Source organism: Triticum urartu, chromosome 3A (assembly GCF_056163025.1).
Source record: "Triticum urartu cultivar PI428250 chromosome 3A, HENAU_Tu73, whole genome shotgun sequence".
NCBI lineage: Eukaryota > Viridiplantae > Streptophyta > Magnoliopsida > Poales > Poaceae > Triticum > Triticum urartu.
Window position 1 is genome coordinate 669,839,819 of NC_141875.1, and position 18,424 is coordinate 669,858,242.

The following is an 18,424-nucleotide window of genomic DNA, read 5'->3' on the forward strand; positions in this document are numbered from 1 at the left end:
CGGGATGAGGGCGCTTTTTTTGTCCCGAATAGATCCCGTAAAATTGTCCATTCTGTAATTTTTTTGCGGGAACCTGCATATTTCTGGCCGTTTCCTCTATCTACGAGATCTGGGGACCGGCGTTCGTTTTCACGAACTTTTTTGCGGAGGACGTATATGAGTCGAGATGAGGCGAGAGAGGAGACCGGCGTTCGCTTTCACAAACTTTTAATCTGGCTCGGCACGTATATGAGTCGGAACGTAGAAGTAGACGTACACTTCTATTTCAATTTGACTCGGCACGGTATTTCTTTTCATACACCTCATCTATGGATTTCTACCGCCGAGTCAAATATTTTCCGTCTCCTACAGTAAATCTCTCTGTGCATGTGTCTAAATAGAGTATTACTACAAATTAATGTCAACACATAAGCATAGAACCAAACAAGAATGTTCTCCATGCCAGATTATGTTTCTAGTCTCTTGTACAAGACTTGCAAATTGGGTCACAGCAAAAAACCACCAGAAAACTTAATCAAATCGACACGTAGATAATAGGCGGTGCTCGACGACGTCCTGGCAACTTCGTCTCATCCTGGTGAACTGCTCATGCAAAACGACACTCTTCAATTATGAAGAACGTGTGCAGTCCAGATTTCCTCCATTATCCAATCTGAACTGCCGCCTGATAGATTTGACAAACAATCAGAAGCACGATGTGGAGCAAACAAATAAGAAGTTTCTCTGTTGCAAGCCGTGTAGATCATGATTTTCCAGAGATGTTAGGATGCAAGTTATATATCATCCTGACTTCTGAGCAGGAGGGACCCATGACTGAACTAATTGAACAGACGATTCATCTATTAGAAATTGAGGTGAGAAACACTTGAGGTTCAGAGTTAATTGAAACGGCAGTTCATATATCAGAAAGCCTTAGCAACGATCGTGTTAAACTAGTACTATCACCTTACTAGTATATCACAGTTTCAGCAGGCAAGGGAAAATACAACACAAAAATGGAATGACAAACAGACATGAATCTCCGTATATAGCACGTAGTCCTCGGACGCTACAGAAATGCAACAGCAGTCTTGGGCTCTTCCATTCCAGGTCCACCCAAACAGCAAGATCTTCAGTTAGTTAGGCCACAGCTAGAGATTACAAACAAGAAAATAACCTTTATGTATTGTTGGAAACAGAAGTTGCTATAACGACAAATTATTCACAGACAAATAAATAAAGTGTAGATATTAAATATTCATAATAGTTCACCCAAAACAATCTGAGTATGCATGGTGAAGTACTAAGGTGTTACATCTGCATAGGCTACTAATATATTTATAACTACACAAACACAAGCAGGTACGATGTTGACAGTATAGCTAGCCGTATAAAGTCGGATAAATGCGCTCATTCAAGCACCTAGAGCCTATCAAAAAGCTTCGTAAAGGCCTATCCTTCATTGCCTCCCGTATTCAAGACGTAACTCTTGTATATCATCAGAAAGATGGACAATTGTGAGGCTCCAATATGCAAGACTTTTAGTGTTCATCTGCCAATGACTCTGAGAACAATGGAACGTATGAAAGATAAGGGAAGCTGGATTCCCGTCCAAGATCACATATCAAACGCAGCTCCTTAGAATCCATTTCGTAGGAAAATAGTTCCACCAGTGAACGCCAATACAAAGTATATTTTACAATTATGAATATGACATTATGTTCTGGGTGAGCTGAGATAACACAGCAATGATCATCATGGCTTGAATACCTTGTTCCAAACAGTAGCTCGTAGCTGACATTGAGCTTCAATGTCCATTTTGCAGTGCTAAAATCTTCTAAAACCCAGATTGATATTTCAGAAGCATCACAATTTGCGATATACAAATGGCCCCGTGATACATAAACATCATAAGCACAACCGGGACAGTGTGGTTTAGGAACACGAACGGAACTGCAATTTCCATCCACGTCAACGGTTGCAACCAAATCATTATTGGAAGTTAAATACAGGATCCCGGTCAAAAATGCGCTACCTATAAAGTGGACTGTTTCAATTGGAAGGTCCCATGCACGCTGACGTGTCCAAACTCCAGCTTTGGAAGAGTAGATTCCCACCACTTTGATGTATCTTTGACTATGATCACCACTCTTATCCCCATCCCAGACATAGGTAGGTACGAACTCAAAAACATGGAAGTGTGATGAGACCACTGGATCGAACCCCAGGTGAGCTTTGTACAACTTGCTGGACCAGTTTGTGGCAGGCACGACCACCCACTTCTCGGTGGCCGGATTGCACACCACGTAATCAAGTATCTTGCGATCAGTGTCCTGCCAGCACTTACAGAGGAGGAGGCCATTGCAGCAGTCCAATATGTGGAGTTTCTCGCATCGCGGCAGGAACGAGAGGGAGGAGTTGATGGGAGGGCGCCAGTTCCCGGAGACGCTTTGGTAACGACGAGAAACCTTTTTTGTGTCCCATGTTTCAAAGAAGAAGCCGGCGAGGGTCGACTGAGAAAGCTTCTTGCGGTGGTCCGGGTGGGAGATTAGATCGCGCCAGCGCGTGGAGACGCACTGGCAACAGCAGGTGGACTTGTAGGGCAAGCGCGAGATGATCTCGACCAGGAGGTCGTCCGGGAGCTCGGACACCGGGCTCCTCCCCGTGTCCCACTTCTTCTTCTTCTTGGAGCCCCGCATCATGGCAGGACAGTCTGCAGATCGGGACGAAGGAGACGGTTAGAGACTCATGCATCCACGGTAATGAACTGATGATGGGAGCGTGACGGACGGGAGGAACTACCAATTGCTAGCGAGATGTGAAGCGAAGGACGGCCGGCCGCCGGCTAGGGTTTGCGCACGCGGCAGTAGCGAGTTGGAGGTACTAGTGGATTTATCTGGGCCGTGCACGACTTGAAACGTAGAAGTAGAGGATACACGTACGAGCTAACACGTCATCTCTGGATTTCTACTACCACGACCAAATATTGCTTTTCGAGAGTAATTCTTTTCTTCAAAGTATAAACTGTCTGGTAAAAATAAATACCTTCGAGTGTACAACCCGAGGAACTATGTACCAGAGGGGCATACGTATATGAGTGTCGATGGATCCTTAAACACTCCATGTACTTTGAACGTCGATGGATCCTTTAGTGAGCATGACAATGAGACTGGGGCAGGTATGATTCTAAGGGACGACGTAGGTGCGCCTATTTTCTATGCATGCCTGGAGCTACCGCAATGCACTTTACTCTTAGGCCCCGTTCAGAACTCGTCTGGCTTCTCCAAATCCTCGATTCCAGCTTCTCGTACTCACTGCCAACTTCTCTCGCGGAGCTAGGTGTGTTCGGCTGCGTAAAATGCTTCGCAGATCTGTGGAAGTGAAGATGGGCTGCATGTGGTGGGCTTGAGGCCCGTTTCTTTGAAAAGGGCAGCAGCCCATGGCGTGGTTTGGCTGGGAGAACGTAGGGCGAGGCATCGTTCGACTTGTCTTTCTAATAGAACCGTTATTCACTTGGCGGTGGTAATCCTGAGGTAGTTTTGTCAAACTTCTACTACTTCGCTGTTTCTGGGAGGTGCACTTCTGATGCTCCACGATTTTACACTGGAGAGGGCTCGTCTCCGCGGAGCTGGATTCGTGGAGCTGCAGCGTTCGGGCTGGCTCCTCACGCGGAGCAGGAGAAGCGCGGAGACAGAGAGTGCCTGGAAGGCATCAGCATCAGCCTCGGCCATGCCATCCAGTGGAGTACACGGCCGATCATTGTGCAATTGGATTGTCTAGAACTCCCGGCTAATCTAAGGCATGAGCTATGATGGATCGGAGCATATGATGATGGTTCGAGAGGCCAAAGAGCTTCTTGAGGTGGGTAGGGAGTTTGTCATCAAGCATGCCAAGAGAGGGCAAAATGTTGTTGGCCACTATCCAGCCAACTATCTCTCCAAGCACGCCTAAATAAAGCACAAATCAAAGCACATGACCGAGATCATTTTTTTAGGCTGCGGAAGTTTTATTGAGGCTGTAAGAGTGGAACAGGGAGGACGGGCGCGTGAAGTTATCTGGGCTTTTTACTAGGCCATGTGAGTCGCAGTATTTCACAGTAAAACACACGTAAACCATTTTGCAGTCCCTCAAAACAAAACATACACCATTTTGAAGTCCTAATAAAAAAGTAGATCGAGGAGTGATGATACATCCCTTAATTTTTTTTAATTCCCTCAAAAAAAATTAATTCTCGTATATCCTTATTTTTTTTGCGTAGTTTTGGTTTCCTGACAGCATCGGCAAGGTAGTGGCAGCAATCTACCTTGACAACTTCTGATCCAGTGGCGACGAAGGTCATGTATGGATTTGTGTCGCCTATTTGTTAGTTCTCTTCATATCTTGATAATTTGTGTGTTAATAAAGGTAAGCGATTGGCTGGCTCTTGGTGTAGAGACTTCAACCTCTTTCTTTGATTTGCTTCGCGCAGCATGGTCTTGATAGTTTCACCAACCCTCTGGCTGGTGGTGAAACATTGCAAGCTTCCATTGCGTGGTGCAAGACCCCAGTCGATGCTCTTGTAGCAGTTACTAGATCTTGTTTCTAGCATTTAATGTCCGGTATGACGCGGGTGTACATTTGCAAGGGTCCCTTTTCTCTACCACCGGTTTAGTGCAATTTTCAGGCTTCGACGGGTGGCATACAATCTTAGGAAGAAGGCAGCCAGTATGCTTTTCGGTGTAATTTTATCTTTTGCAGGTCAATTTATGTCATGTTGTCTATACACCGTGCTGATTACCATTTTCCTTGATAATTATCAGTAAGATATCCTTTGGGTGTTTTTTCTAAATTAAAAAAAATAGGCCATGACAAGAAATTACAGGTAATTGGTCAAACTGACACAAAGATAACAGGCAGGGTTGGGAGGATATTCTGGCAACTTTGTCATCCTGGTCTTTATTTGCGGGAAACTGTCGATCTATTCATCTTCAATCATGGCAGTACAATGAACACCAGAAATAATAAAAATTACATCTAGATTCATGGACCACCTAGCGACAACTACAAGCACTGAAGCGAGCCGAAGGCGCGCCGCCGTGATCGCCCCTCCCTCCCCGCAGCCGGGCACAACTTGTTGTAGTAGACAGTCAGGAAGTCATTAGGATAAGGTCCCATAGGACCAACACATCAGAATGGCAACCGCCGCCGATAAACGGAAGCTTAGATCGGAAGAATCCAACCTGAAAACCATGAACAAAGACGAACAAACACCGGATCCACCAAAGACAAACCCAGACCAAATCTCACGAGATTCGTCGGAGACACATCTCCACGTGCCCTCCGACAATGCTAGACACACCATCGGGACGAGGGCTAGGCTGGGAGAACCTTATTTCATCTTCAAGAAGCTGCTGTTGTCTCGTTTTCTTGAGCAAGACACAAACCCTAACAAAACTTGAAGAAACACCTGAAAACGGAGCCCTCCCGCCACCAAGGGCCGGGATCCACCACGCACCCATGGCCCTAACGCCACAGGAGACGTGGGAGACCCGCTGCGCTGCCGATGAGAGGCAGAAACCCTAGCCGCCTTTCCTTGGAGGAGAGACAAAGGGAGAATCAAGATCTGCTAGTTATGTAGTAGATCATAAAATCCTAGCAACAATAGGGCGCAGTTACAATTCAGAGTAGGAGTCTCCCCATGACTGAACCAACTGAACGGGCAACTCAACACTTCTATTAGAAACTGCAGCTGGAGAACCACGCTTCGAAGCCGGTGATGGTGACACAAAGATAATGTAACCATAATGGTGAAAAATCACTTGTGGTTCACGCTAAACTGAAGTTGCAGTTCATCTATCAGAAAGCCTTAGCAATAGATCGTGTTAAGCTATTGCTATTACATTACAATATATCACAGTTTCAGTAGACATGAAAATGAAAAACAAAGACGGCATGACAAACAGAACGCTCTAGAAATGCAACAGCACTTCCAGGTCCACCCAAACAGCAAAATCTTAGGCTCTAGGGTAGAGTTAGAGGTTAATAAGGAGAAAATAACCTTTAACGCACAAAAAAGTTGGTGCGCAGATAAAATTCTCCACAAACAGATACAAGAATGTAGATATCAAAATACTCATAATAGTTCCAACAAAACGATCAATTGTCCTTACTTTAGTAGTAGGGTGTTGCAGCTGCATATATGACCAAACAGAGTACAAAGTTGACTGAATAGCTAGCCTCATAAAGTCTGGTACATGAGTCCACACTTATAACGGTCTACCCAAATCACTGTTGTTGCTCATACTCACGATGTAACACCAGTATCATCAGAAAGATAGACAATTGTGAGGCTCCAATACCTTAGTGCCCATCTGCTAATGACTCCGAGAACAAAGGAACATATGAAAGATAAGCTTGCCTGTCGTACCAGCCAAGATCAGATACGAAACACAGCTCCCTAGAATCCACTTCGTATGAAAATAATTTCACAAGCTATAGGAACCCCGATCTCAATCCTACGGTTATGAATACCATATTATGTTCTGGGTGCGCTGAGATAACACCATAATATGGCATGCAGCTTGAATACCCTTCTCCAAACAGTTGCAAGTAGCTGACATTGAGCTTCAAGGTCCAACAATCTTCATCACTAGTAGAGTCTTCAAGAACCCAGATTGATAGTTCAGAAGCACGATTATTTGTGAGATACAATTGTCCCCGTGATACATAGACATTAGGAACAATAGGAGCATCATGAGAAGTAGGAAGAGGAATGATCCTACAATTTCCCTCGACATTGACTGCTGCAACCAAATTATTATCAGAAGGTAAAATACAACAACCCGCTGAGAAATGTGCCACCTGTAAAGTAGAGTATCTCAATTGGATCGTCCCAAGCAATTTGATGTGTCCAACCTCCAGCTTTGGAAGAGTAGATCCCCACCTCTTTGATCCTATAATCATGCCCAGCTTTGATAGGTACCAACTGAAACACATGGAAATGGGAGGAGACGGCGGGGTCGAATCCCAGGCGAGCAAACGACATAATCCAGTTGGCAGGGAAGGTTAGTAGGTTACCCATTTCTCAGTGGCAGGATTGCACACCAGATAATCCGGTTTCTCGGGATAAGGCTTCGAACATCGACAGAGGAGGAGGCCGTTGCAGCAATCCAAGATATCAAGGTCCTTGCATTCAGGTAGGAACGAGAGGGAGTCGTCAAAAGGACACCAGTCCCCCGAGACGCTTTGGCAAACATCATTAAAACGTGGATCACAGTCGACGCCGTGGATTTTGCAGAAGAAGCCGGCGAGGGTCGACCGGGGAAGCTTGTCGCGGTGGTCGGGGTGGGAGATGAGGTCCCGCCAGCGCGTGGAGACGCACTAACAGCAACGGGTGGACTTGTACGGCACGCGCGAGATGATCTCGACCAGGAGGTCGTCGGGGAGCTTGATCGTCCGATCGCTCATGAGGGCCGTCTCCATGGATCCCGTCGCCATCTCCGGGGAGGCAACGAGCGGCTAATCTGTAGATCGGGGCGGAGGAGAAGAGGTTAGAGATGCTACATCCTAGTACTAGCAGTGAGGGGGGCCCGAGAGAAGAGAGGACTTACCAAACTGAGGAGAGAGGAGCGGCGAGAGCGCCGGCGTTGGGTGCTCCCATCCGCGCCGGCGAGCGGGTGAAGGTTTGGTTTGGGTGTGGGGCGGCGAGATGGATGGATGGATGGGTGCGGGTGAAGTTTTTGGGTGCGGTGGAAGTGGAAGTGGAAGGACGGGCAGAGGTGCATTTATCTGGGCTTTTGGCTTCGCCGTGTGAAAACTGAAAAGTCCCATAATAATAAAAGAAAAAAGGAAAAGACATCCGGATTCTGGATTGTCACCAGAGTAAAAGACACGTTAGGAGTGATGCTTTTCTATAACACAGTACAAACAAAAGCGCTCATACATATGCGCATACACTTACTTCAATGAACACACACATGCACACTCTACCGCTATGAGCATCTTCGAGAGATTGAGCCGACATATTATCTTGAGATTCACGAAGTCGCCATAATCGCCTCATCGTCGATGGGAACGTCTCCTCACACTAAAAGTGCATTGCCGAAAATTCTGAAATAAATCAAGGAAAAATGCGAGCACCAGTACTTGAACCCTGGTGGGCTGGGATACCACTGTCACTCTAACCATCCAATCACAGATTGGTTCACGGAAGTGATGCTTTCGAAGAGAGCAAATTGCGCATACAATCTTTTCAGTATAATCCAGGGAAAAAACTACTGTTTACTAGAAGTTGAGGCAAAAACATCCCTCTAACAGCTCATATAAACTCAGATTTTTTACAGGATCCCGTATAATTCTCCAACTCTTCTCACGTTTACAGGACGATAGCTCTTTTCATATAATTTGATGGGAGCAAACTGCCTGAAAGTTCATAGAAGGAACACTCGTGCAACCCTTGCTACCGCGTCGCAGCCACTGCCGCCACGCCAAGAATGCTAGGCCATTGATGCAAGCCCACGACGCCCCACCTATTGCTTCTCCTGACCGCGCCGCCACACCAACGCAAGCCCACGTCGCCCACCTCCTGCCACGCCAGACCGCGCCACCCCGCCGTCCTTCCTTCCCACACGCAAGAATTTTCTGATGCAGGTCGGCTATCTACTTCGACAGATTAAGACCGAGGTGGCTACACCATTTTGGAGGCAGCCCAATTTATGGAGGCCGGTGCGCACCGACACCGTTGGAATGCTTCTGCGAACTAGGTTTAAGCCTGACAACAAAAAATGATGAGCAGCTCAGAGCGACGATGGTGCAACAGAGCTTGAAGACCGGTTCAGGGCGCTACTGTCCCGGCCCAGGGTTCTATCACATGTTGGTTCCCAGCCTGGTGGGCAGCACTAAGAACCCCTAGGTTGGTTCCATCCTGGGCCATGTCCGGTGGCCCATGACGCGTTATACAAAGTCTCCAGAGGACTTGACGTACAAGTCAAAGATACCGGAGCCGTGGAGGACTCTACCTCCATCGACGTAGCCTACCAGGATCTATAACCATAGGACCAATGGTATGCTATATAAGACGGGGTCCGGGCTCGTTGTAGGACACATTACAATCCCTTCGTACTCACATGTACCTTGCACACACCCCAACGCAATATATATGAGCAGAAGTAGGGTATTATCTACACCATGAGAGCCCAAACTTTGGGTAAATTCTTGCTTCCTGTTCTAGCCCAATCACCTAGCTTGGATACCCTACCGAGGGATTTGCTGGATCTAACTCTGACACTCCCCCATTAATGGTGCCCACACTCCTACGTGGGTACACCCAGCCTCTCGATCGATCTATCGATCGATGGACGACTAGCTCAATCATCTTGTTGTCTCTCTAGGTAAGAGAACTAATTTCTTGTTAATTATGTGATGAGGGATGGACGTGATCGATGTGTGTGATTGCTATATACATATTCTATAAGTTGAATGCTCATGTGATCATTGTAATTGACACTTTATGTGTGTGGCATGCCGAGGCAAAATTGCACTGTCTTGCTCCTGAATAGTTTCGCGCTGAGTTTCTTTTTGGAGCCCTGGACCATGGAGGGTGGTGGATCCCGGCCCTTGCCAGAGGGAGGGCTCCATTTTTAGGTGCTTTTCTAAGTTTTATTAGGATTTGTGCCATACTCGAGAAGATGAGGCGGTGGCGGCTTCTTGAAGATGGAATAAGGTCCTCCTTGTCTAGCCCCTATGCCGGTGATGTTTCAAACATCGTCGGAAGGCATGTGGAGATTTGTCTCCGAAGGATCTCGTGGGATCAAGTCGGCGTTTGTCTTAGTTGGATCCGACTAGATCTGATCTTCGTTCATCTATGTTTGTGTGTCGGCAGGTTGGATCCTTCCGATCTATGCTTCTCTTCAACGGCGGTGATTGCTGTTCTAGTGCGCTGGTCCTATGAGGTCTTAGTACGACGACTTCCTGACTGTATACTACAACAATGTTTGCCTGACTCCGACGAGGTAGGGGCAATGACGGAGGCGCGCCTTCGGCTCGCTCCAATGCTTGTAGTCCTTGCTAGGTGGTCTACGGACCTAAATGTAAATTTTACTTCTAGTGTTATTTCTACTACCTTGACAGTTGATGAACAGATAGGAATTTTTCTTGCAAAAAAAGAGTTTCTTTTTGCAAGAAATGTCTAGAGTAGGCAATTTATTGGTGAAACACTGATTCATTTCGCCTTTGTCAAATTTTTGGCACTCATATTGGTACCTCCGTCTCCATCACTTTCTTCTTCATAAGAGAAGCCATCTTCATCAGAGGCAAAATATGGAGTTTCAAGACCAGTATCCAAATCATCATCAGAGTTACATTGTACTTTATTGTCTTGCATTATAATTCCACTTCTGTATCCAAGCTTCTTAGCTCTCTCATTCCTCAACTCTCTTGCAAGCTTTCTCAGTTCCTCTGCCTCTGAATCCTCTCCAGAACTACAATTAGGTATTGGCTCATATTCACTGTCCTCTGATGACCCACAAGTATAGGGGATCAATCGTAGTCCTTTCGATAAGTAAGAGTGTCGAACCCAACGAGGAGCAGAAGGAAATGACAAGCGGTTTTCAGGAAGGTAATGTCTGCAAGCACTGAAATTATAAGTAACGAGTAATTTGATAGCAAGATAATTTGTAACGAGCAAGTAACGGTAATGGTAACAAAAGTGCAGCAAGGTAGCCCAATCCTTTTGAGGCAAAAGACAGGCCAAAATGGTCTCTTATGATAAGCAAAGTGTTTCTGAGGGTACACGGGAACCTCATCTAGTCATTTTCATCATGTTAGTTTGATTTGTGTTCGCTACTTTGATAATTTGATATGTGGGTGGACCGGTGCTTAGGTGCTGTTCTTACTTGAACAAAGCTCCTTCTTATGATTAACCCCCTCGCAAGCATCCGCAAATACGAGAAAAGTATTAATAATAAATCTAACCATAGAATTAAACTTTTGGATCCAAATCAGTCCCTTATGGAATAGCGCATAAACTAGGGTTTGAGCTTCTATCACTCTCGCAACCCATCATCTAATAACTGCTCCACAATACATTCCCTTAGGCCCAAGTATGGTGAAGTGTCATGTAGTCAACGTTCACATGACACCACTAAGGGAATCACAACATACATACCATCAAAATATCGAACACATATCAAGTTCACATGATTACTTGCAACAAGATTTCTCCCGTGACCTCAAGAACAAAAGTAACTACTCACAAATGATAATCATGCTCATGATCAGAGGGGTATTAAATAGAATAATGGATCTGAACATATAATATTCCACCGAATAAACCATATAGTAATCAACTATAAGATGTAATCAACACTACTAGTCACCCACAAGTACCAATCTATAGTTCCGGTACAAAGATTGAACACAAGAGATGAACTAGGGTTTCAGAGGAGATGGTGTTGTTGAAGATGTTGATGAAGATTTCCCTCCCCAAGATGGGAGAGTTGTTGGTGATGATGATGACGATGATTTCCCCCTCCGGGAGGGAAGTTCCCCCGGCGAATCACTCCGCCGGAGGGGAAAAGTGCTTTTGTCCAAGTTCCACCTCGAGACGTCTGCGCTTCATCCCGAAAGTTCTCCCCTAATCTTTTCTAAGTCAAAATGACTTATATACCAAAATATCGGCACCGGAGGTGGGCCGAGGAGGGCACAACCCACCGGGGCGGGCCTGGGCTCCCTAGCGCGCCCAGGTGGGTTGTGCCCACATGGTGGGCCCCATCTGGTACTTATTTGCTCCAATAATTCTTATTTATTCCCTAACAATTCCGCGTGAAGTTTCAGCTCATTTGGAGTTGTGTAGAATAGGTAGCCTGGCGTAGCTTTTTCAGGTCCAGAATTCCAGCTGCCGGTATTCCCCCTCTTTGTGTGAACCTTGCATATTATGAGAGAAAAGGCATTAGAATTACTCCAAAGAGCATTATTATGCATAAAAACATCATAAATAACAGTAGGAAAACATGATGCAAAATGGATGTATCAACTCCCCCAAGCTCAGACCTCGCTTGTCCTCAAGCGAAAACCGAAATCGAAAAACATGTCCACATGCTTAGAGAGAGAGGTGTCGATAAAAACAAAATACGGACATAGAAGCATCATGATATTATTATAAAAGCAACAAACTTTAACATAAAACTTTATCATATAACTTTTATCATAAAACTTCTATCATAGACTACTCATGAACGCGTAACAATTCATCAGAACATCGAAGTATAAAGCATAAACTCTATTGAAAACCAACAACCTATGTTCTCAATCAACTTTGCAACTACAATTCATCATCTTTTCAGGAAGGGTCATGTATTAGAGCCTTTTGGCAAGTCCACATACTCAACCATCATATAGTCTTCTATGATTGCTAACACTCACCGCATACACATGAGCAAAAGTTTCAACCGGACACATAGAAAGATAGGGGCTTATCGTTTCGCCTCCCAACATACTCACCTCCAGGGTGATTTCAACAATAATAACTCATGCTACCCATATCCAACTGGATATATGTGCCTAGATCTTTCCTCACCACATGATGCTTGCCAAAAGAGAAAATAAAAAGGAATAGAGAGAAAACTTTGACTCTTGCATAAAAGTAAATATATAAAAGTAAAAGATAGGCCCTTCGCAGAGGGAAGAAGAGGTTGCCATGCACTTTTTGGTTGTATCATGAATCTCTTAGTGCAAAAGAACATCACGTTATATTGCCCCTTATGATAGCTGTTGGGGAACGTAGCATAAATTCAAAATTTTCCTACGTGTCACCAAGATCTATCTATGGAGTCATCTAGCAACGAGGGAGGAGTGGATCTACATACCCTTGTAGATCGCGCGCGGAAGCGTTCAAGAGAACGGGGTTGATGGAGTCGTACTCGTCGTGATCCAAATCACCGATGATCCTAGCGCCGAACGGACGGCACCTCCGCGTTCAACACACGTACGGAGCAGCGACGTCTCCTCCTTCTTGATCCAGCAAGGGGGAAGGAGAGGTTGATGGAGATCCAGCAGCACGATGGCGTGGTGGTGGAAGTAGCGGGATTCCAACAGGGCTTCGCCAAGCGCTGTGGGAGGAGGGAGATGTGTCATGGGAGGGAGAGGGAGGCGCCAGGGCTCAGGTGTGTTGCTGCCCTCCCTTCCCCCACTATATATAGGGCCAAGGGAGAGGGGGAGGGCGCAGCCTTGGCCCTTCCTCCAAGGAAGGGTGCGGCCAGGGAGGAGTCCCTCCTCCCCAAGGCACCTCGGAGGTGCCTTCCCCCTTTAGGACTCTTCCTTTTCCTCTTCTCTTGGCACATGGGCCTCTTGGGGCTGGTGCCCTTGGCCCATATAGGCCAAGGCGCACCCCCTACAGCCCATGTGCCCCCCCCGGGGCAGGTGGCCCCACCCGGTGGACCCCCGGGACCCTTCCGGTGGTCCCGGTACAATACCGGTGACCCCGAAACTTGTCCCGATGGCCGAAATAGCACTTCCTATATATAATTCTTTACCTCCGGACCATTCCGGAACTCCTCGTGACGTCCGGGATCTCATCGGGACTCCGAACAACATTCGGGTTACCGCATACTAATATCTCTATAACCCTAGCGTCACCGAACCTTAAGTGTGTAGACCCTACGGGTTCGGGAAGCATGCAGACATGACCGAGACGTTCTCCGGTTAATAACCAACAGCGGGATCTGGATACCCATGTTGGTTCCCACATATTCCACGATGATCTCATCGGATGAACCACGATGTCGAGGACTTAATCAATCCCGTATACAATTCCCTTTGTCTAGCGGTACGATACTTGCCCGAGATTCGATCGTCGGTATCCCGATACCTTGTTCAATCTCGTTACCGGCAAGTCTCTTTACTCGTTCCGTAACACATCATCCCGTGATCAACTCCTTGATCACATTGTGCACATTATGATGATGTCCTACCGAGTGGGCCCTGAGATACCTCTCCGTTTACACGGAGTGACAAATCCCAGTCTCGATTCGTGCCAACCCAATAGACACTTTCGGAGATACCTGTAGTGTACCTTTATAGCCACCCAGTTACGTTGTGACGTTTGGCACACCCAAAGCACTCCTACAGTATCCGGGAGTTGCACAATCTCATGGTCTAAGGAAATGATACTTGACATTAGAAAAGCTTTAGCATACGAACTACATGATCTTGTGGTAGGCTTAGGATTGGGTCTTTGTCCATCACATCATTCTCCTAATGATGTGATCCCGTTATCAACGACATCCAATGTCCATGGTCAGGAAACCGTAACCATCTATTGATCAACGAGCTAGTCAACTAGAGGCTTACTAGGGACATGGTGTTGTCTATGTATCCACACATGTATCTGAGTTTCCTATCAATACAATTATAGCATGGATAATAAACGATTATCATGAACAAGGAAATATAATAATAATCAATTTATTATTGCCTCTAGGGCATATTTCCAACAGTCTCCCACTTGCACTAGAGTCAATAATCTAGTTCACATCGCCATGTGATTAACACTCAAGGTCACATCCCCATGTGACTAACACCCAAAGAGTTTACTAGAGTCACTAATCTAGTTCACATTTACCATGTGATTAACACTCGATGAGTTCTGGGTTTGATCATGTTATGCTTGTGAGAGAGGTTATAGTCAACGGGTCTGAACCTTTCAGATCCGTGTGCGCTTTACAAATCTCTATGTCATCTCCTAGATGCAACTACTACGCTACATTTGGAGCCATTCCAAATAACTGTTCTACTTGGAGCTATTCTAAATTGTTGCTCCATTATATGTATCCGGTATCTCTACTCAGAGCTATCCGGATAGGTGTTAAGCTTGCATCGACGTAACCCTTTACGATGAACTCTTTTACCACCTCCATAATCGAGAAAATTCCTTAGTCCACTAGTTACTAAGGATAACTTTGACCGCTGTCTTGTGATCCATTCTTGGATCACTCTTGTACCCCTTGACTGACTCATGGCAAGGCACATTTCAGGTGCGGTACACAGCATAGCATACTGTAGAGCCTACGTCTTAAGCATAGGGGACGACCTTCGTCCTTTCTATTCTGCCGTGGTCGAGCTTTAAGTCTTAACTTCATACCTTACAACTCAGGCAAGAACTCCTTCTTTGACTGATCCATCTTGAACACCTTCAAGATCATGTCAAGGTATGTGCTCATTTGAAAGTACCATTAAGCGTTTTGATCTATCCTTATAGATCTTGATGCTCAACGTTCAAGTAGCTTAATCCAGGCTTTCCATTGAAAAACACTTTTCAAATAACCCTATATGCTTTCCAGAAATTCTACATCATTTCTGATCTACAATATGTCAACAACATATACTCATCAGAAATTCTATAGTGCTCCCACTCACTTCTTTGGAAATACAAGTTTCTCATAAACTTTGTATACACCCAAAATCTTTGATCATCTCATCAAAGCATACATTCCAACTCCGAGATGCTTACTCTAGTCCTTAGAAGGATTGCTGAAGCTTTGCATACTTATCAGCATCTTTCAGGATTGACAAAACCTTCCGGTTGTATCACATACAACCTTTCCTCAAGAAAATCGTCGAGGAAACAATGTTTTGACATCCTATCTGCAAGATTTCATAAATAATGCAGTAATCGCTAATATAATTCCAACAGACTCTTAGCATCGCTACGAGTGAGAAAGTCTCATCATAGTCAACTCCTTGAACTTGTCGAAAAACATCTTAACGACAAGTCGAGCTTTCTTAATGGTGACATTTACCATCATTGTCCATCTTCCTTTTAAAATCCATATGTACCTAACAGCCTTACGACCATCAAGTAGTTCTTCCAAAGTCTACACTTTGTTTTCATATATGGATCCTCTCTCGGATTATATGGCCTCGAGCCATTTATCGGAATCCAGGCCCACCACCGCTTCTCCATAGCTCGTAGGTTTATTGTTGTCTAGCAACATAACTTCCAAGACAGGATTACGTACCACTCTGAAGTAGCACGCATCCTTGTCATCCCACGAGGTTTGGTAGTGACTTGATCTGAAGTTTCATGATCACTATCATAAGCTTCCACTTCAATTGATGTAGGTGCCACAGGAACAACTTCCTGTGCCCTGCTACACACTAGTTGAAGAGACGGTTCAATAACCTCATCAAGTCTCCACCATCCTCCCACTCAATTCTTTCGAGAGAAACTTTTCCTCGAGAAAGGACCCGATTCTAGAAACAATCCCTTATTGCTTTCGGATCTGAGACAGGAGGTATACCCAACTATTTTTGGGTGTCCTATGAAGATGTATTTATCCGCTTTGGGTTCGAGCTTATCGGCCTGAAACTTTTTCACATAAGCGTTGCAGCCCCAAACTTTTAAGAAATGACAGCTTAGGTTTCTCTAAACCATAGTTCATATGGTGTCATCTCATCGGAATTACGTGGTGCCCTATTTAAAGTGAATGTGGTTGTCTCTAATGCCTAACCCATAAACTATTGTGGTAATTCGATAAGAGACATCATGGTATGCATCATATCCAATAGGGTGCAGTTATGATGTTCGGACACACCATCACACTATGGTGTTCCAGGCTGTATCAGTTGTGAAACAATCTCCACAATGTCTTAATTCTGTGCCAAACTCGTAATTCAGATATTCATCTCTATGATCATATCATAGATCTTTTATCCTCTTGTCACGATGATCTTTCAACTTCACCCTGAAATTACTTGAACCTTTCAATAATTCAGACTCGTGATTCATCAAGTAAATATACTCAACATCTACTCAAATCATCTGTGAAGTAAGAACATAACGATATCCACTACACGCCTCAGCACTCATTGGACTGCACACATCAAAATGTATTACTTCCAACAAGTTGCTTTCTAGTTCCATTTTACTGAAAACGAGGCTTTCAGTCATCTTGCCCATGTGGTATGATTTGCATGTCTCAAGTGATTCAAAATCAAGTGAGTCCAAACGGTCCATTTGCATGGAGTTTCTTCATGCATATATACCAATAGACATGGTTCGCATGTCTCAAACTTTTCAAAAACGAGTGAGCCCAAAGATCCATCAACATGGAGCTTCTTCATGCGTTTTATACCGATATGACTTATGTGGCAGTGCCACATTTGTGTGGTACTATCATTACTATCTTATACCTTTGGCATGATAAATGTGTATCACTACGATCGGGATTCAATAAACCATTCATTTTAGGTGTAAGACCATCGAAGGTATTATTCAAATAAACAGAGTAACCATTATTCTCCTTAAATGAATAACCGTATTGCGATAGACGTAATCCAATCATGTCTATGCTCAACGCAAACACCAAATAACAATTATTTAGGTTTAACACCAATCTCGATGGTAGAGGGAGCGTGCGATGCTTGATCATATCAACATTGGAAACACTTCCAACACATATCGTCAGCTCACCTTTAGCTAGTCTCCGTTTATTCCGTAGCTTTTATTTCGAGTTACTAACACTTAGCAACCGAACCGGTATCTAATACCCTAGTGCTACTACGAGTACTAGTAAAGTACACAATGTATATCCAATATACTTCTATCGACCTTGCCAGCCTTCTCATCTACCAAGTATCTAGGGTAATTCTGCTCCAGTGGTTGTTCCCCTTATTACAGAAGCACTTAGTCTCGGGTTTGGGTTCAACCTTGGGTTTCTTCACTAGAGCAGCAGCTGATTTGCCGTTTCATGAAGTATCCCTTCTTGCCCTTGCCCTTCTTAAAACTAGTGGTTTCACTAACCATCAACAATTGATGCTCCTTGATTTCTACTTTCGCGGTGTCAAACATCGCGAGTATTTCAAGGATCATCATATCTATCCCTGATATGTTATAGTTCATCACGAAGCTCTAGCAGCTTGGTGGTAATGACTTCGGAGAAACATCACTATCTCATCTGGAAGATCAACTCCCACTTGATTCAAATGATTGTTGTATTCAGACAGTCTGAGCACAAGCTCAACAATTGAGCTTTCCTCCCTTACTTTGCAGGCTAAGAAAATCGTCGGAGGTCTTATACCTCTTGACGTGGGCACGAGCCTGAAATCCCAATTTCAGCCCACAAAACATCTCATATGTTTTGCGATGTTTCAAAACCGTCTTCGGTGCCTCAACTCTAAACCGTTTAACTGAACTATCACGTAGTTATCAAAATGTGTATGTCAGATGTTCGCAACATCCACAGACGACGTTCGAGGTTCAGCACACTGAGCGGTGCATTAAGGACATAAGCCTTCTATGAAGCAATGAGGACAATCCTCAGTTTACGGACCTAGTCCGCATAATTCTACTATCAACTTTCAACTAAATTTTCTCTAGGAACATATCTAAACAGTAGAACTAAAGCGCGAGCTACGACATAATTTGCAAAATCCTTTTGACTATGTTCAGGATAAACAAGTTCATCTTATG

At 44.8% G+C, this 18,424-nt stretch overlaps 1 protein-coding gene and 1 pseudogene across 3 annotated transcripts; both read right to left on the reverse strand.

Moving 5' to 3' along the window:
- Positions 1-1,520: 1,520 nt before the first annotated feature.
- LOC125547152 (F-box protein At5g07610-like) lies at positions 1,521-2,681 on the reverse strand. Of its 2 annotated transcripts, XM_087517083.1 has the most exons (2): positions 1,660-2,681; positions 1,521-1,578 (listed from the first exon to the last, which is right to left on the reverse strand). In XM_087517083.1, the coding sequence occupies exons 1-2, from the start codon at positions 2,679-2,681 to the stop codon at positions 1,521-1,523; spliced, it is 1,080 nt and encodes a 359-aa protein (XP_087373209.1). The 2 variants fall into 2 exon arrangements, with proteins under 2 accessions (XP_087373209.1, XP_048567100.1); XM_048711143.1 differs by having other exon boundaries at positions 1,521-2,681.
- A 3,477-nt stretch (positions 2,682-6,158) lies between these two features.
- Positions 6,159-7,699, reverse strand: LOC147981330 (F-box protein At5g07610-like; annotated as a pseudogene). Its single transcript, XR_015599899.1, has 2 exons — positions 7,569-7,699; positions 6,159-7,481 (listed from the first exon to the last, which is right to left on the reverse strand). The product of XR_015599899.1 is annotated as an F-box protein At5g07610-like (transcript).
- Positions 7,700-18,424: the final 10,725 nt, after the last annotated feature.